The sequence below is a fragment of the Capsicum annuum genome, chromosome 1 (assembly GCF_002878395.1).
Source record: "Capsicum annuum cultivar UCD-10X-F1 chromosome 1, UCD10Xv1.1, whole genome shotgun sequence".
In the NCBI taxonomy this organism is placed as follows: domain Eukaryota; kingdom Viridiplantae; phylum Streptophyta; class Magnoliopsida; order Solanales; family Solanaceae; genus Capsicum; species Capsicum annuum.
In genome coordinates, this window is record NC_061111.1 from 134,214,238 (window position 1) to 134,235,657 (window position 21,420).

At 32.2% G+C, this 21,420-nt stretch overlaps 1 protein-coding gene across 1 annotated transcript; it reads right to left on the bottom strand.

Moving 5' to 3' along the window:
• Positions 1–9,793: 9,793 nt before the first annotated feature.
• Positions 9,794–11,678, bottom strand: LOC107856017 (protein TAP1). Its single transcript, XM_016701018.2, has 2 exons — positions 10,990–11,678; positions 9,794–10,057 (listed from the first exon to the last, which is right to left on the bottom strand). The coding sequence occupies exons 1-2, from the start codon at positions 11,303–11,305 to the stop codon at positions 10,005–10,007; spliced, it is 369 nt and encodes a 122-aa protein (XP_016556504.2). The 5' UTR covers positions 11,306–11,678; the 3' UTR covers positions 9,794–10,004.
• Positions 11,679–21,420: the final 9,742 nt, after the last annotated feature.

The window sequence follows — 21,420 nt, forward strand, 5'->3', positions numbered from 1 at the left end:
TGAAAACATCTTTTGATTAACTCCAAAAAAGATTGATTTGTTGAAAAAGAAATTGATTAAGGGATATTTTGAAAGTTTTACAAAATTAATTTTTTTAGCGACTTAGTTAAGGGTTTAACTAGATTCACAAAAACATAGAGCAAATAAGTATAAAGAAAAAGGAGAAAACGGAGAAATAAAGGGACTTAGGCTGCTTTCAGCCCATAACCTGTCTAAAACTATTTTTTCAGGCCCGTTGGCGCAAAATCTACTCCACCTGTATTAAATTACAACTTTAGTTTCGAGACCCAAATGAATGAATAAATAAGTAACTAAATGAATAAAGATATAAATAAATAAATAAATAAATAAAGGCAACAGTGAATAAGTAAATAAATAAAATGAGTCTTTCAAGTATCCTTTGCTGGTTCAAAGATAAACTTTAACCCATTCATCTTCTTTCAACTCCTTATATCCATGCGCTATGTAACCGGTTTTCAAAGTCTTCTAAAAAGTAGACCTCAATGGCCCGTTGCATAATGCAAGAGAAAAGGGTCCGATTGGACTCCCAAGCGAGTTCATGCAAAGAGAAGGGATAAAATAATTAATATATGTTATAAAAGAGAGCGATAAAACTATTAAGGTTACTTAGGAAAACATGAAACAAGCACATGCGCAAGAGTCAAACAAAAATAGCACAATGTAGCCATATAGTTGAAAAGAATAATCAATGAGATTTCCAACAATATTTTCTCTATGTTTAATCGAATACTACGGTGTATGAACAACTTACAACAGAAGTAGTGCAAAGGTCAAAATTATTAAAATACTTTCCATGCTCTCAATTAATAATAATAAAAAATGTTGATTCAGATAATGGTGCAAGGAAATACAAAGTGCTCAAACTTGCAAAGGAAGAAAAAAGATTAAAATAGAATCCACTATTAAACATACAATTATACAAGACCTAAACATACCATCCACAGCCAGCAATATACAAATCCAGAATAAGACATCAACAATCAAAATCAAAGCAATTAGATTGAAACCAAAATCCATGACTTGCAGCTATCCGTATTTGGTTTTAAACACTACTGAAACAGTTAAAAACCAAAGTAATGGGTCATGACAATAGGCCATTGCTTCCATTTTTGTGAAACATGGTCTTGCAAAACTTTGAGAGTTTTAGATCGTGAGATCAACCCTTAATATAAATTACATTGGTTTTCGACATCAAATATATCAAATAAGACCGAATCTGCTCACATGTTTGACATTTTCCAACAAAACAATACATTACGAGAGCCTCCAAAGAAAAAGCAAGATACGTAGGCTAAGAACAAAATGATGGGGGGTATTATTTCTATCCTCGTCCTCTTTCCGACAAACTCAAAAATGAGTTTTTAATGTCGGGATGGTCCTCGAGAAATCATGAGACTTTCTGGATCACTATTGGACGTATCCTCATTGTTCTTCGGCATTTAAGAAGCCAAAGAACTCAAGAGGCGATCCCATTAACGATGCTATAAGCTCAACAACATCAAAATGGTGACGACAAACAAAACAACATCAAATAATAACCATGAACGAGACACCATCAGCCCCGAACTAACTAAACAAAGTCAAAGCACAAAACTTTAATCATGAAACAAGATACCAGTAGCCCGAAACTATGAAACAAATTCAAAGCACAAAACTTTACATAGAATCAGCTATAACAGGATACCATCGGCCTGAAAACTATTATAACATGAAACTTTTACATAAGATCAACTATAACAGGACACCATCAACCTAAAAACTATTAAAGCATGAAACTTTAAACCATGAAATCAGCCATTACAATATACTATTAGCCCTAACTACTAAAACGTGAAACTTTTACCTACAAAATCAGTCATAACAAGATACCATTGGCCCGAAACTAACAAAACAAAATCAAAGTATGAAACTTTAACTATGAAACTAGCATTCAAAACACAAGCAGTAGCCAACAAAATCAATCGTAAATGACAAAATCGACGTCGAGGCAGAGATAACAGACATCGCCCATTAATCAACTTAAAAACCAGCATTAACCCAATATAACAATAGTCCAACACTTACTTCACTCAAAGAAATCTATAGCCTTTAAGGCCTCTACAGCGGACAACCCAGCATACAATGTTATTGAGAATTTACTCACGACTACAGAAAGTCGAGATGAAACAGAAGTAATCGAGAGCTTAAACGGAATGGGATATTACCTATTCGGGAGCAGCAAAATAGGACTATGAGCTAACGTCAGAATCCACCACCACCGGAAAACTCGATGCTGCTACGTAAATTTTTGACTAAACTAACTACTGCTTTCTAAAATCTTTGCCGAACAATAGTGCTCTTTCCCGAAACCCCTTTTTTCTTGACCCCAAAAGAAAATTTTTCCGACCTAACTTTCTCAGAATATTTTCGAACCCGCCACTTTCCAAACCCTAATTTTCAAACCAAAATTCTTGAACCCCAAGAGAAAAATTTCTTCCTCCCTTTTTATTGCTCTAAAGAGAGCTACTTTTAGAAGGGGATTTGAGGGTTAAATTTTGAAATTCAAATGGGGAATTCCAATTTTGAAAAAAAAAAGGATAAGATTATGCGTTGGAATTGTACAAAATTCGTATAAGTCTCCAATGAATTAATGCTGAGCTGGAGTTTCTAGAACGTTGAGGGTCGAATCTGGCTGAAATTATCGTTGTTGAGGCGGTTGGATTAAAAACAGGTCGGATTGGAGCATGGTCATTGGGTCGCGATTTGGTCGTTGACGTTGGTGGTTGTATCATTGTTTGAGTATGCGTCTACTGTTGTTTTTTATTAATCGATGTATTGTTGTGTTTTTTTGTGTGTTGTGGTGTTGATACAGATAAGAGATAAAGGAGAGAGTGGGGATTGGGCCGGGTCGAGGATAAGGATTGGACCGGTTGATGTGTTATTGGTCTTGATGGGGGATTGGAGTTGTATTTGATTTTGGGATGGGGGAGCTAATATTTAAATGGGTTGCTGGAGGGTTGTTTTTGGTGGGTTGAAATTGTGGAATGGTCTATTTGGAAGTTGGGCCTGTCGGGTTGGGTCTCAAATTGGGTTATGTTGGGGGTTATTTAATAATCCCAATTAAATCTAATTGGGGTTATTAAATAATCCTAATTAAATTTAATTAGATTAGAATAATCATAATTAAATTTAATTGGATTAAAATAATCTCAACTAGGAGATGGTAGTATTTGGGGATTAAGATTGAATTACAATTTAGGTGTCTTATTTAAACTCTAACCAAATTTAATATCCATTGGTCAATTGCATTACAATTGGGGCCAATTTGATTTCAATTTAGGTCATATTTAATTAGTTCGCTAAATTGAATCACAATCCACCACGAATGAAGTAACAAATTAACCTCGAGTTTCTTGATTTGATAAAAATCAAACAAATATTCCTCCAAATGAAAGATTTTGAGAACAAATCATATTTAAAATCAAAATTTTATCCATTTGAATTAATTTTCATGTTTAATCAATAAAAGTCTAATTTTAAAAAAAGTTCATTTAAATAACAAAATTTATACGCTCTCGTATATTAAAATACGAAAATGTATAATCGTTGATTAAATTATAAAATAAACTCAAATAAATATTTTAAATTGCATTTATTTGAATAAAATAATTGTTGTGATTTTATTTTAAAATTGAAGAAACTCAAAATTAAATTGAGTTGTGGAGGGCAAAAATTAGGTGTCAACACCGATAAAGATCCAGTCCCAAGATTTATTTGGCCATGCTAATGAGTAATTAGTCCATTCATAGATTAAATTCTTGTATAAGTAGGGCCAGCTATATGATATGTAGCTGAAGTTTGTGTAAGGCCAAGCACAAAATATTGAGTGTTTTATTCAAAAGCAAGAAATATTATGCATTTAACTGCAAGCCACTGTTTTACTTGTAGACATTTATTTTCAAGAGCATCTACTAGTATCGGTTTTGAAACTACACATACTCTTTCTCTTCATGGAGTTTCATGTTATCATGGATGTCAGGAATATGGTTGTTGCATAAGATGTTAAAGAAGCAATCGTGAAGGAAATCCCAACTGCCAAGGATGATATAATATCTGGTTCTATCTTTGTTTGTTACACTTTATTTCACTAATGGTCATTTTTTATTCAACGGTTCATATTTATGACTGAACCTAAATGTATATTGTTTGTAAGTTTCTTCTTAGTCATAGGAAAGCTAGTTTAATAATTTAAACATATAAGTCAGGAAAAGCTCATCAATAATTGAATATATATATATTCAATTATATATAAAATTAAAAAATAATTAAATAATGTAAAATAAGCTCCCTTCAAAAATGAACATAATTTTTTTTTGAAACTGATAATTTTAATTCAGACTTCAGAAACTACACAAAGAAAGTCCAAATATACATGTGCAACACAAAAAGCTAGATCTTACTTTTTCATTAAGTATCTAGAAGTTAAAAACTACATAAGAAAACAGGAATATTTACGATTATTAGATGGCGGATGGGAGTCTGAAGTACTCTGTGAGACCATAAATGTTATAACTTTTAACATATGATATATTACATGAGACACAAATAATGAATATTCTTGTATGGTTTGTTCAGATGATCTTCGAAGTCACTGCTAGTTTGAATTTAGTGAGGTAATGAAAATATCGAACTAAGCGTAAATAATTGAATTTGATCTATTTGAGTTTGGAAACTAAATAATTCTTTATATTAAAATATTATGAAAATATTACTTTACACATTTGATACAACTTTAAATAATCGCGCGTAGCGCGAACAAGTTAACTAGTATAATAATAAAAGAAGAATCAAAAGAAGGTGATATGGCACCTCTCTTTGGCCGAGAAGGTGATGTGACACCTCTTTTGGCCAAGGATCCTATTTATTTTTTTCTCCTTTTTTGGAGTGTTTTTTTTCATTTTTTTATTGTTTTATTTTTAAAATCATTTTCATAACTCACATCTCTTTATGTTCATAATAAATTACACTCTTAATTAATATTAATAAAATTCATAACTCTAAAACCGTTTATATTCATAACCTTAAATTATTTAATTTTGCATTACACCAATGATAATTTTTCTATATATAATAATAAAGGAAAAATCAAGAGAAGGTGATGTGACACCTCTTTTTGACCAAGGATTTTATTTATCTTTTTTCTTCTTTTTTTGGAGTTTTTTTTTCTTTTTTTCCAATTATTTTTTATTTATAAAATCATTTTCATAACTCACATCTCTTTATGTTCATAATAAATTACACTCTTAATTAATATTGATAAGATTCATAACTCTAAAACCTTTTATATTCATAACCTCCAATTGTTTAATTTTGCATTAAACTAATGACAATTTTTCTTCTTATAAATAAACGGGGAAAGGGCCAATTTTAATTAGTACTATTCAATATGGAACAACTTTGTCCTCTTTTTTTGTTTTTTGGCCGAGAGTGTCCTCGCCATTAGTCACATAGCTAAAGAATGCCTTCCCCGTATCGGTTGCTCTATCTCGGATAGGAAAAGATAAGACTGTTATGTGGGCCGGGCCGAGCCAACCCGAAACCGACCCGTGTCATTTGACCAGTTTGTGGGTCGGGCCGGGTCCGGGTTGGGGTCTAAGTAGGCTGGGCCGGTCCGGGCTCAACAGTAAAAAAATTAAAAACAGCCCTAATCCGGCCCACTTAACCCAACCCGGTCAAACTCACCTAAACCCGATCAAATCCGATTAAAAAATCGGTCAAACCCGGTCAAAATCATAAAAAAAAACTTTTTTTCAATATACATTATATATACCCACCTATATACATTATAAATACGTTAAACAATACATATACACTATATATATAGTATATACTACATTAGAATTTAAAAAATATATACACATATAGACAATTACACAAATATACGCACCATCCAATATATATGTACTACTTTAAAGTTTAAATAATATATATATATATATATATATATACACACATGTATACGTTAAACATACACATCTATACTAATTTATAAAACATATACACATGTATACGTTAAATATACACGTCTATAGAAGATATATTCACATATATACACTCTATTCTATGTATATGTAATACTTTAAATTAAATATAATACAATATATATACATTACAATATATATAGATATAGTTATATACTAATTTATAAAATATATACACATGTATACGTTAAATATACACGTCTATAGAAGATATATTTACATATATACACTCTATTCTATGTATATGTAATACTTTAAATTAAATATACTACAATATATATATATATATATATATATCTAGAGAGAGAGAGAGAGAGAGAGAGTTATATACTAATTTATAAAACATATACACATGTATACGTTAAATATACACATCTATAGAAGAAATTTACACATGTATATGCACCTTCAATGTATATATACTACTACTAATAAAATATACTACAATATATAGACATTACAATATATATAAATATAGTTATATACTAATTTATAAAACATATACACATGTATACGTTAAATCTACACATCTATAGAAGAAATTTACATAAATATACAAAACATATGCTACTTAATATAATAAATTAATAATACTTGGTAGTAAATTAATAATCTATTAGAAGTAAGTTTTTAATTTAAAGTAGAAAACTAGAAATTCAATTTAAAATTTTAAATCATTAAATTAAAAAATATAAAAAGTAAGGACTAAGGAGTGAATGAATTTGAGGAATTTTATTGATTGCAAAATGATCCAAGAATTATAATTTACATAAATGAAAAATCTACAAATTATGCATCATTTTTTCTAACTCATGCATGTTAATATTAACGGGAACTTGCATAGGATAGTCGAAGTCAACGGGGGCAAAACCATGCATTGGTCTTGATTCTGCTGAGTTCTCCCGTGAAAACATAATTTCTTCAAGTTTCAGCTCGTCGCTCGGCTCCGGTTCCATTCCTTGGTTTCTTCTTTCCTCTCTAATCCAATCTCTGAGGCAAACTAGAACATTCATAGTATTGCTTCCCAATGAGTGTCAGTTGTCTCCAAGCTGTTGTCGTCCATGACTAAAGGCGCTCTCTGATGCAACGGTTGACATTAGAACATTCAAGATATCTCTAGCTAATCTTGAAAGCACAGGATATTGTGTTTCATTACTCCTCCACCAATCCAACGTGTTGATCCGTCGTCTACGATCCTCTGGTGCCGACCGAAGATAATATTTCAGCTCTTCCTAATAATTTGATGTGTAAGCTCTCTCATCAACACTGTTCCAACAAGTTAAATCATAAAAGAAATCAGAAAAACCACTATGTGCTGGCCTTTTAGAAGATGATGGCTCCTCGGGACGATGAGGAGCGACAGTTGGAGTGATATTTGTAGGTACGGCTAAATCAAATAAATCAGCATAGTGATTATATAATTTTTCTATGTAATCCTTTACATCATTCATAGCCGTCCACAAATTAAGTTGTACTTGTTCAGAATCATGGTTAATATTTATTTCTAAGTTAGTATAAATAATAGTACTAAAGTGGCACATATTATTATATTTCATGCACGAATTTAACATAGCACCAACCAAGTAAATAGGGGGAATCGGGAAAAAATATTTTTTAAATTTAGTAAACATGGCACCAACAGCTTCTTTATAACCTTCTTTATTTTTATATTCTTTGAGCAAACCAGAAATATCGGCTATATATGCCAAAATATTACAAACAGTAATATAATAAGCACCGAAAATTCAACCGTAGCAACATAAATTTTTTCTAAAAACTTAACAAGATCCTTAATAACAACCCAATCAGAATCATGTAGCACGCAATCAGCAGAATCAGCAAATGAACCACAATGTTAGTTAAAAGCTAGTGTAATAGGAATTCTATATTTATAACAAGTTTTTAAAAAATATCTAATATCAATTTCCCCAGGCATCAATATCGGTGTAATTCCATTTTCTTGACATTTAACTTTAAATTCTCTAATTCTTGATCTACGATTATTTCCTTGAATAAAACCAACAGCAAGACGGATTTTTTCAATATAAAGCTCCAAAAACTCAAAACCATTTTTTACAATTAAATTATATATATGACATGCACACTTAATATGAAAAATTTTAGGCAACGACGGAGATAGCGTAGATTTTAATTTTTTATAGTAGTCTTGTTGTTAGAAGCATTATCAAAAGCAATACATAAAACTTTATTTTCGATACCATAATATCCGGCAACTTTAACAATAGAATCAACAATAAAATCTCCAATATGTTTACGATCTTCATCATATAAAAAAACAAGAATACGTTTTTGTATCGCAAAATTACTGTCCATCCAGTGACAAGTAACGGTTAAATAATCATTTTTATTTACAGCACGACCAAGATCAGAAGTTATGCGACACCTCTCTATGATCAAAAATGTTAATTGTATTTTTTTTACTAATTTTGATATTTTTCTATTTTTTTTTTTTTACTTATGATGAGCTATGTATTAAAAGAAAGTTACTTATTAAAATAATTACTTTATATTAACTACCATTTATTAAGAGTGTGTATTATTGGTTAGAATTTGAAATAATTGAAAAATAAAAAGATCTCTTAAAAACTTTCAGGACTCGAAAATCTAATTAATCTATGTGAAGCGTAGATAAATTCACTAGTTACATGATATAAGAATATCATTAATTCACTTCTACTTGTTATAATATCAACTATAAACTAATCAATTAATAATAGTATTACATATACCACTAATACACCTATATTTTTTAGTATTACTTATTCTAACTATCACTTTCTAAGATACTCATTCAATTATAACATTTTTAAAGAGTATATATATATATATATATATATATATATATATAAGAGTTTTAAAGTAATTATTGAGATATCAACTAATTGATATCACTACTATTGTTTTTGTATAAATACACAATGTATTTATTTATTAAATACACAACTTTACATATTTAATTTAGTGAGAGAGTTTTCTCGCTACATTGAAATTTTTTATAAAATAATAATATGTATAGTATCGAGGGACTCCTTATATAACTTATATTTCATTTTTATTTATTTTATTAATAAATCATTGATACCAGCCCAAAAAACAATAACTATTATATTTAAATTTCTTTGGACTATTAATTTATTTGTTATTATTTAGTGAGGAAGAGTCCCTCACTATAATAAATTTAATATTAGTTTTTATCATCACCATAATTTAGTGAGGGACATCCTCTTTACCTTCTGAAAAAAATTAAAAATTAAAATATTTGGCTTGCGCGAAGTACAAGGTCGCAAAATACCTTACAATATCATACAGTTTGTCCCTCACAAGCCTTGATAGCTAATAGCCAAGTTTTTAATAGTCCTCCTAATCGCGTATAACTACCCGTCAATAATCATCATCATACCCCCCACTGTTAACCTTTCAATGTAATTTTCTTTCACTTCATTTTCTTGCCCTTAAATTTTCTTGTCCTTCTTTCTTCATTTTGTCTAACCTTCTTATATTCACTCTTGATATCTTCCCAATTCTCTAAACACCAAATCTTCATTGAAATACTTATTTTAAACAAAATTCCATCAAGACTTATGTATTTTGAAATATTATTATTCTACCGGCCATGTGTAATGAATTCTAAGTAACAAAGCTTAACGTCTTGAGTTTATAATTGGATCATCTGCACTTGCCAATTTTTTGTTTGTTTTATATGTCCTATATGGAATGTGAGTGCAAATAAATGATAACGAAAACAAATTATTTTATTAAGTACTTCTTCTCCCTTACACATACTATGTCCTACCATTCATTGTGTAAATTCTGCATACAAATATAAAAGAGGAATAAACTGAAACAAAAGACTAGAAATATAATGGAAACAATTGGTCCCAGGCATTACGTAGTTGTCATTTTAGTAGTAGTAACTCCTGACTCCTGTGTTGGACAACACACCTAGCAGTGATTCATGCATTTGGATGCGCAACCTTCCAGTTTCTCTTTATCTTCTGCAAATATATATGCAAAAATTTTTTGTTTATACTTATTAAAGACACATATCTATGTTTAATCTAGTAGTAGCTAGCTAGATCAATTAAGGATGTATCATTTAATTAAAAGATTCAACGAATAACATAGCCAGTGTAATCCACATGGAGAAAATAGAGCGTACATAAACTTTACTCTTGCCTCGTTTGTAGGAATAGAAAATAAAACATTTTCAACCGAAAATTAATTAAGAGAGAAGACAACCACTCTTATATTCAATACAATGTTCAAGAATGTTGTTTCCGACAGACCCCACTTAAATAAAACATTTTCAAGCAGAAATTAAGAGAGAACATATATACCACTAGTCAACACAACGTTCAAGAATGTTTTTTCCAATACACCCCACTTAAATAAAACATTTTCAAGCATAAATTAAGAGAGACGACATATATACCACTCTCGTAGTCAACACCACGTTCAAGAATGTTTTTTTCGATACACCCCACTTAAATAAAATATTTTCAAGCAGAAATTAAGAGAGACGGCATATATACCACTCTTGTAGTCAACACAACGTTCAAGAATGTTGTTTCCGACAGACCCCACTTAAATAAAACATTTTCAAGCAGAAATTAAGAGAGAGAACAAATACACCACCGGTCAACACAACGTTTAAGAATGTTTTTTCCAATACACCCCACTTAAATAAAACATTTTCAAGCATAAATTAAGAGAGACAGCATATATACCACTCTCGTAGTCAACACAACATTCAAGAATGTTTTTTCCGATACACCCTACTTAAATAAAATATTTTCAAGAAGAAATTAAGAGAGACGACATATATACCACTCTTGTAGTCAACACAACGTTCAAGAATGTTGTTTCCGATACAGCCCACTTAAATAAAACATTTTCAAGCAGATATTAAGAGAGAAGACATGCATACCATTCTTGTAGTCATCAACACAACGTTCAAGAATGCAACGAGCATTGCAATAGCGGACTCCAGGTAAAGGCAAACGTGGAGGAGGAACACAGTGAAGTGGGCAGAATTTCAGGCAGGCAGGAGTGGGTATCCCAATTTTTTTGCAATCCTTCATGCAATGTTTTATACATTTCACCTCCATAACATTGGCCGTAATCAAATCTCCTTCAAATATGACCATCATTGTTAGCATTAGGATCAGCCATTTCATTGCCATGTTGTCTATATTATCTAAAAGTGCTATACTTAGTAATACTGCAATGCTATACTTAAGCATGCATATATAGGGATTTCTTTTTGAATGTGAAGTTTTGGTTTTGGTTAGTTCATTTGTTCAACATGAGTAGGCGTAGGTGCAAAATACAATTATGCTATGCCATCTACTTTTTCTTCCTAATTGTTACCTTCGGTTTGATCATCTAATGTTGATGGGGACTTCGAAAATCTCTCTTTCATTAAAACATCTGATCAACTACAGTAGCATCTTTTTCCCTTTGAGTTATTAGTGTTGGATCCAATTAGAGGATTTGTTATGTACTTCCAAGAGTGTAAACTTTTGGTGAGAAGAATACATCTGACTTAAATTTAAGGGTAATTAGTATTATTTGGTTTTAACAAAAATAGAAAGATTAAATTCACTAATATCATGGCTGAATTGGTGCGACAAGTAGTATTCCATGAGGGAGCCAGAGATCAATTCACCATACGAACGTCTTCTGGTCGAGCTGGCATCGAACTTGTCTAGTATGATTTATTGTTAGAATTATTTATTTTATGTGGACTAAACATTAACTTTTTATTACGTTAAAAGTAAAACAGGCTGATGTTATTAGTTGGTGGACAAGACACAAGTATTCATACGGATTTCATATGGGCCTGTATCCATTTCATGTTATTGGTGTGGGCTGGCAATAGTGTAGGCCTGTAGTAAACCTGTGAGCCATAATGTGGGGTGCACTAGATTAAGACTTTTAAGCCTATAAATATAAGGTTAGGTCCCCTCTCCTGGCTTTAACATAAGACGTATTCCCATAAGCTGTCAGCCGTCATAAGCAAAGGAGAGGAAGACTCAGCCTTGTTTGTCTTCGGTTACATGTTGTAATGGTGGACAAATCATCTCTGGTTACGTGATATAATGGCAGACAAAGGTACACATCTTTCTACTCGCATATTCCTTACTTTATAGGTGTTCTTAGTTTATGTGAATCTTTGATGTGTTTCTATGTTAATTTAACACTTGGTATCAAAGCTTTTCACATAGATCTTGAACCCTATGACTGGATACTATGATGTATTTTTCGAGAACCTCAATATGATTAAGAGTCAGACGATGGCCAAATCAATTAAATTTGGGAAAGTGGATGAAAAAAAATCAATTGGATTTGGTTTTTAGAAATTGTGGCATATTTTTTTAGGTTTTGGGGATTATTGTTGTGGATAATTGAACAATTATTTTCGTTCGATGTGAAAATTAATCTACGAATTGTTGCTAGTTTAAAAGAAAAATTGTCTGGAGCTGTAATTGCAAGAAAAAAAAATTGATTTGATTGTCTTCATTGACAAAGTTTTTCGCTGCGCTATACCTTGTCAAAGATGTCTAAATATGTTTTAAAGTATATTGATAGTATTTGCAATTTAAAATTATTTCAGAAGTTTTTCACTATCTTGAAAGTCGAAATCGTACTTTAAAAGACATGATGAGAAGTATGATGAGTAGATCTAAATTATTGAGTTTCTCTGAGGTGAAGCTATTAAAACATCCAAGTACATTCTTAATTGTGTCCCTCCAAGTTAGTCCCTAAAATCCCTTTTGGGTTGTGGGTCAATAGAAAACCCAGTTTAAATTATTTTTGAGTTTGGGGATGTCCTGTGTTCGGTAAAGATATATAAAACTGAACCTAAAACCTAGTGTTATTTTTTCATTAGTTATCCAGCTCATCCTGATCATTCTAAAGGATACAGGTCCTACTGTCCTATAAGGGAATCAAAATAGTTGAATCTTAAACTGCAAAATTTCTTGTATGAGGCACTATCCTAAATTTCATGGGCATAAGTTTTAAAGTTATTACAAGATCTAAAGTATATATGTACGCACGTATTGTGAGATTTGAGATTGTTTTGAGAGTAAGATTTAAACCCACGCCTTCAGACCAGAACCTTAATCTGGCGCCTTAGACCAACTCGACCAGAACCACCGTATAATAAAGTATTGGAAAAGAAAGTAGTTTGCATAAGTTTTTATGTGTTTTGAAACAAGAACTCCCACATGTGATGTTTAAATATTTTGGACGGTCATTAACATGCTTTTGAATTAAAAAAAAGGCTATGAATATAATGTGGTATGCAATGAATGACTTGTAAGTTTGGGTATCAAATGAATGACTTGAATTTGAGATTGTTGCATGAAACTAAGCATTTATTGAACAAAGTATTTGATATGATAGATTTAGGAGAAACATCATTTGTTGTGGGCATTTGGGGCTTTCACAAAAGGCCTATATTGGTCATATTTTGAAAAGATTTCAGATGAAAAATTGTAAGCCCTGAGATGTCCTGTGTTGAGACTTGATAAGTTAATCTTAGACTTTTGTCTCAAAAATAATCTTCAGAAAGATTCTATGAAAGATGTGCCTCATTCAAAATTTTTTTGCTGCATTTCTTGTTTACGGAGTGTTAATTTTATTTATTTTTGATAAACTAAAGCCTCTTAAGAATGTGTTCTGTCGGCTATGTTATTAAAAATTCATTTATTTATTTAGTTCCATATGCTTAGATTAAATAATATAAAAGGTTATTTATTTTATTTTATGAAATTTTAAAAAAAAATTTAAGCTATTGTTTATGAAAAGATGTTGAATTGGTATTTATTTATTCTTTTTGAATTTGGTTTCATTTGAATTGTAACTAAATCAGATTTATAATATTTTTAATTATGTGGTTACTTATTGTGTCACATGACTAAATTAAGCAATGACATAATGAATCCCTAAGATTGAATTTGTTTTATGAATTAGGGTAAGTAGTGCACACCAAAGTGACCTATTTGTCTTGCTTTATGAGACTTGTTTAATCCATTTCGAGGGATATCACTAAGTTAGAACATACAATGATCTGCCCAAAGGAGATTTTTTGTGTGTTTTAAATTAGTATTGTGATGAGTCTAATTATATGAAAATATTTTCATTTCGTAAATTTATCTGCCCAAAGGGGATAGGTTTCTAATATTGAAAATATTTTCTTGCCCTGCCCAAAGGGGGGTTACTTGTCGATGCTGCGGGACTCATCATTGTGATAAGATTATTATTCTTATACTTTGATATTTTTATAAATTCATTCATGTTACGTTGTGAAAAGTTATCATTTATATAAACAATAACAATGCTGAAGTTGTGGTTCTATCGGACTCTAACTTTAAGCGATGAAAATAATACTAGAATTTGCTTTGGGCATAACTGACATAGATCAAGCCTTGCGTGAGGATGAGCCTCCGACTCTCATTGATTCTAGTACAGCTTCTGAAAAAAATTTAATGCTAAGTGGGAGAGATCGAATAGGCTATGCATCCTTGCCTTTAGGAGGTTGATTATTAAGCACCTCAAAAGTGGCTTGCCTGAAACTACCAATACCAAAAGGTTTCTTGCCCAAGTAGAAGAAAGGTATCTTGTATCTAATAAGGCTGAGACTAGAGATCTAATGAATAAACTTACAGGGGTAAGATATGACTTTACTGGAAGTGTTAGAGATTATATACTTAAGATGGTCCACATTCAGTCCAAACTGAAAACACTTGAAATAACTCTTCCGGATACTTATATTGTTCACTCCGCTCTTAACTCTTTCCCTGCTGAGTTTAGCCAAATAAAAACTACCTATAATACTCAGTATGAACCTTGGTCAATCTCCAAATATGTTGTTGAAGAGGGAAAAATTAAAGGGCGAGAGTGAGGTTGCCATGTTATCTTCTCATGACTCCAAAGCAAACTCTTTCAAGGGACCTAGGAAGTTTGAAAGACCTAATAATCAAACTTTTAAGAAGGTGTCAAAAGAAAATAATCATCTAGCTCTTGTTTGTTTTGAGTTACACTTCGTTGATGTCCCCATTAATTTTTGATGGTATGATAGTGGAGCTACTGCTCATATTGCCATTTTCTTATAGGGGTTCAAAATAAAAGGAACCCAAAGAAAACAGAGTCAAGTGTTACAGTTTCCACAGATGTTCATGTTGAAGTAGAGTTCATAGGAACTGTAGTTTTAGACTTAAAAATTGGTTATAAGCTTGTTCTTGAAGACACTCTTTATGTACTGTCTTTTAGACGAAATTTAATTTCTATTCCAGTTTTAGGCAGATTTGGTTATGGTTTTAATTCTCTTAATGGAAAAGTTAATTTGCTTTTGAACTTCCAAGTTGTTGGTCATGGAATCCTATCTGATGGCTTGTTTAAAATTCCCTTGACTTTTGATTTAGAATACAACTCTTTTAATTCGAAAATTGTTGGTTCTAACCGACAATTTTAAATGAAAAATCGTGCATATTGTGGCATAGGTGTTTAGGTCATATCTCTAAGAATAGAGTTGATAAATTGGTTAAATCTAATATTTTACCTTCTCTTGATTTTGGGAACATAGGAACATGTATTGATTGCATTAGTGTAACGCTCCGAAAATGGGTCCCGAGATGTCACACGGTGCTTAGGGTCACAAGTGATCCCAAGCTAACCCTTCTACTGGCATACTTACAAGCAACTGAAAAAAATACATAAATCTAAACAAAATCAGCGAAAACATAAAACTTCTCTGAACTCGATCAATACAAATCTGAATTTACAAGATTACAACTCTGCTTTTGACAACAAAACTGAAATAAAATACATTAACACTACTGACTGTCTATGAAGTCTCTACTAGTACTGACTATAAATAGCCGGGTCATGACTCCCAACTATCCCAAATCAATACGACTGAATAAAGAAAATACAACACTTCTCAAGCTGTATAACTGACTCGAGCCTTTGAATCAAAAAGACTCATCACCTGCTGATTGAAAGCTGCGAACTGACTGAATATAGTATATGCACTACAACTTGTACCTGAATTATGAAACAATGTATACATAGACATATATGTGGATCAGTACTTTGAGGATGTACTGAGTATATGGGGGTGTATGCAATAGTCAAATAATATCATCAATCTTTAAGAAATCATGCATGCTGATATAAATAACTCACATTGCTTGAGCAAAAACTGAAATATAAATCTCATAAATCATGAATAAGAAAGCATATAGTATAAATCTCGTGCGTCATTACACCTTATTCTAAAATATGTATCCTCTTCTTGTTCTCAAATCTTGTTAGCTGGATGAAATCTTAAAACTTTCAAAATATATACTAAGACTTTAAATCTATAAACTATTTAAAGAGTAGGGGTTTTCTTTGGGAGGTTCTTCTAACCGGCATAAACCATGTGAGCTAACAGGGAGTCCAATGTCTTACCCACGTTGGGGAAAGCTGCTCTACCCTTGCCATCAGAATAGAGCCTTAACTTTAGTGATCACTATCTCGGTCTCGGGCCCATAAATCTCAATCCTACGGTGGTACGTAGTTCTCGGGCATGAGACCTTGGAATCATACCCAACTCGGTGCTAAATACTACTCCCATACTTAGGCTCAGAACTTTTAGGAAATCCACCTTAAAATAGCATAAGGGTTTATAATAAAAACCAATTACGCTTTTCTTTGCTATAAATCATGAACTATATGAATAATGTGGATTCCTTATCTTAGCTTAGAATCAAAAGATCAAATCTTGCTTATCAAAGCATGCTAAAAATATAAGCTTCTTGAAATATCAAAATTCAATCTTAGGGATTAAAACTCATGCTTCAAACTCATGTCAAAACATCTCAAAATTCATGATTGATAACATAAACATTCGTAAATCATATTAAAATCTGGAAATTTCAGTAATGCTCATGAAAATATAAACAAACTCATGAAATTTATCTTCAACAGCTCTCAAAAACTCAAAATCTTGTAAATAGTGATAATGAGTATGAATCCCAATTTAGAACTCATATATAAACATTCAAAATCATAGAAAAATATCTAACTTAATATTCTTCTTGAAAATACTTCAACACCATCAAAGTAATAAGATCAAGAATCTCAATATCATACTTAAACTCACTTTTGAAAATCTGAAAAATTGCGTTACGCGCATAAATACATGAAAATAGTCATGCAATTCAATATTCAATCACTTGTAAACTCATAATCTTCAAGCAATATAAATTGGGTATAAACGCTAAGTTCAATTTCATGAAAAATCACATAAAATTCAGTAATTTATAAGTTAAAATAAGTTTTGGGCACAAGGACGAAAGGATTGTCCTTGTTGAAACCCAACATACCTTAATAGTTTGGATTTGATGAATTGACTGTAAAAGGTTGAACTTTGAATCCTTTAGAGATGATCTTAATATCATTCTTGAAGTTCTTGGATTAGAAACCTTAAATTCTTGATCTTTTTGTTGAAGAGAAGAAAATGGAATTGATGATTCTTGAGGGAATTGATTAGGGTTGGTCTTGAGGGAAAAATTGAAGAATGGGGGCAAATAATGCCCCAATTGAAGCCTTAGATCGTGTTTTTACGACCTGGGTTGAGTTGGGAAAAGACCCCATTGCCCCTTATTACTTTAAAGCATAAATTTGTAACATGCATTCCAATTTTTCCCTTTAGCGCGATGCGCTACTATCGCGGCAACTCACTGCCTCACACTAAAATTGCTATAACTTTTCGCTCGGGTATCGAATTTTTGCGAAATTGGTATCGTCGGAAAGATAATTCAATTATATACAATTTGGTGGGTCTTGGGATGGAAAATTTCATGTATATAAAATATTAAACACGTTTAAAGTAGACCCTTGAAGGATTAAATGTCAAATTTTGGACGAATCTAATGATCTTCGCTCCACTTGGCTCTAAGTGACTTCTATGAATATTATTCACCTAATAAGGACTTCACATACTTAGGATTAAATTCATTACACAAGAATTTGAATTATGAATCAAGAGTACATCAATTACACCTTCACCGCGATGCGGTGAAATCGCGTTAAGGTACTGAAAAAAGACGAGTGCGAATTTGCACTCTGGCGCGACACGGTACTATCGCATTGCGCCGCTGGAAATTGAAAATTGAGAATTTGGACCTCTTCAAGATGTGCCAATATCACGGAGGTCCACTGAAATGTGACGATTGTCATTTTGGCATCCACCGCGACGCGGTGAGTGCCCAGGTGGAACACTGCATTACTAAAAATGCTCCAACTTCTTCACCGAGTGCCGAAATTGGGTGAATTTGGTATCGATGGAAAGCTTATTCAATTTCCCACACAATGGAAGGTATAAATTTGGAAAATTCCATATGAAATAAATGTTATTTATTTTTGAAGCACACTTTTAACATTCTAGGAATGAATTTTAAGCTAGGAAAAACATGAGGTGTTACAATATCTCCCCCTTAGGAACATTCGTCCTCAAATGTAGATAATTAAGCTGAAAATACTGAGGAATCTGAGGTTATAAGCTATCATGCATAACTGAAATAAACTGAATAACTGAATCTTAACATAATGAGTTACTGAACTGATCTGCAAGTGCATGAATTCTCATGAAAATAGCTATATGGCTGATATAGAAACTAGGGAGTCAACTTATGAGTAACCATTACTTTAGGCTAGATTTGATTTCATGAGAAAATGAATGAGAGGTTTATGACATGAAAAACTCGGGGTATTACAGCATCTCTCCCTTGGGATTATTCATCCCCGAATGATACTGATTTGATTGAAATACTAGGGAAAGAATGAGATGACGAACGGGAAGCTTACGAGTTGAATCATGACTGATCATCTAGATTCTGAAACCGATGCATAAACTGAGTTGAATTCGCAAGGTACACGAAGTAAGCAAATTTTCTCTTAGAATGATATGACTAGATGGGAAGATTGAAAACCATGAAAACTTGTCTATATGAATGCTAGACTGAATTACTGGCTAAACGGGTTAACTCATACTATATATTCCACTTTAACACTATATTCAACCTTCTACTAGGATCTCACTTAACGCACAATATATCCATCTGCACAAGTTTTCATCCTCACTACTACAATCTGGAAATCTGACTTAGTTACTTACCCTATCATCTTCCCCTATCACTCTAAGTCTGTGAACCACTATATAAACTCTAATCTAAACTGCAATCACTTTACTATAGAGTCTGGCATAAAATCAATACACATAAAACTAAAATTACCCTGAAGGACTGTATCTTAACGTGTAACTCCCAATGCTAGTACCTCTTTCTGAGATTCAACTCTTAGATTTATATAGCCTCAAAAGTCATCATATAACAAACTTAAACACTTACTAACTTAGAATCTTCATGGTATCACCAGATCTTTATTTCATACCACCTAGAGCTTCAACTCTTACTTCTGTTCGCTCAATCTTCAAGGATTCAAACTTAGATTCTAACACTTAACACTGACATCATCAATCTTTAATAAAACAAACTACCCGTGTCATAGCTTACTAATATCACCTCTCTAAACTTGTATTTCTAAACCATGAGAATCAAGATCACACCAAAAAGGCTCAACATCATCTACCCATAACTCCTTAGCTTAGCTATTAAGAACATTATATATATATATATATATATAACTATAACTAGTCTCCTTCCACTTAGAACCTCAACGGTACTACTAATCACACACAACACGAAATAATCCTAAAAAATAATGTCGCCCCATATTACCTTGGGCATACTTGTACATCATACATATAACATCATACTTAATTACAGATAACTGAACTCAAACTTCTTGCATGCACGGTTCAAGACTACTAGATCCCATCCATATAACTAGCATTACTAACCAAGAAATCATTTCATCCATTTTGATGACCATCAACTATTCAAACTTAGAGTCTAGTTCTAGCTATGATGAACCACAACTTCACACAATATTCTTACATGCCAAACATCTGAAAACATTAGTCCACTGAAACTTCATAATAGTAAGGATCAATCACAATCCTATGGTCTATCTTATTTAAAATCCATTAACACATGCTCCTTCTATACATCATTACTATCTACCCTTTTTATACCGCTAAACTTAGTTCATAGCTCTATAAGTTTCAACTAAACTCCCTTTGGCAATCTTAGGGACGCCTAAATTAACAACACTTATCCACCAAGTATCTTCATCAATAATCGATACTTTTCTTGCACAACAAACACCATCAAAAACTCTTTTCATACTCCAAACAACAATAATTCACCTTAACTAATGACTCTTTCTCTACCTTCTACTAAATTAACACACAAGGATATATCACTTTATTACTAACTCAATCTTATGCAAAAAGATTCGGCTATACATATATTTAATAAATCGCCCTTACCACTTTTCTTGTCACTACACCTCTAAACCCTCAGTTCCAACCAACACAAGAACAACAAGATGAACAACAAGTTCCTAGTGAATCAAAATAGGCCTTACACGGCTTCACTAGACTTTGATTTTATGTTTTGAACAAAAAAATGAGATGAGTAACAAAGAGGCTATGCTAGTGAATCAAAAGAGCCCCACACGGCTTCACTAGACTTTGAATTTCAACAGCACAATGATAATAAGATTACAAGAGATGGAAACTTGACACACAATATTCAATGATCTAAGAATACACATCTTACTCTGTCTTAACTGAATGGCTCATAAGAATGAGGACATAACTTTAAACTTGAGGGACTTATAACACACTAGAAGGCTCCTCTCAAGCCGCTTTGTGAGACTTCAAAAACTTCTTGCTAGCAAGTTTGAGAGGTCCACTTGGCGAGTGCGAATTTGCGACTTGGCGCAATGCGGTGCTATCACGTTGCACCACTGGAAATTGAAAATTAGGAATTTGAACCTCTCCACGATACACCAATATCGTAGAGGTCCACTGAAATCTAACGATTGTCATTTTGGCATCCACCGCGACGTGGTGCGTGCCCAGGTGGGACACTACATTACTAAAACTGCTCTAACTTCTTCACCGAGTGCCTGAATTGGGCGAATTTGGTATCGATGGAAAGCTTATTCAATTTCCCACACAATGAAAGGTCTAAATCTGGAAAATTTTGTATGAAATAAAAGTTATTCATTTTTAAAGTACACTCTTAATATTTTAGGATTGAATTTTAAGCTACAAAAAATACGGGGTGTTAGAATATCTCCCCCTTGGGAATATTCATCCTCAAATATGGATAATTAAGTTGAAAATACTGAGGAGTCTGAGGTTATAAGATTTCATGCACAACTAAAATAAACT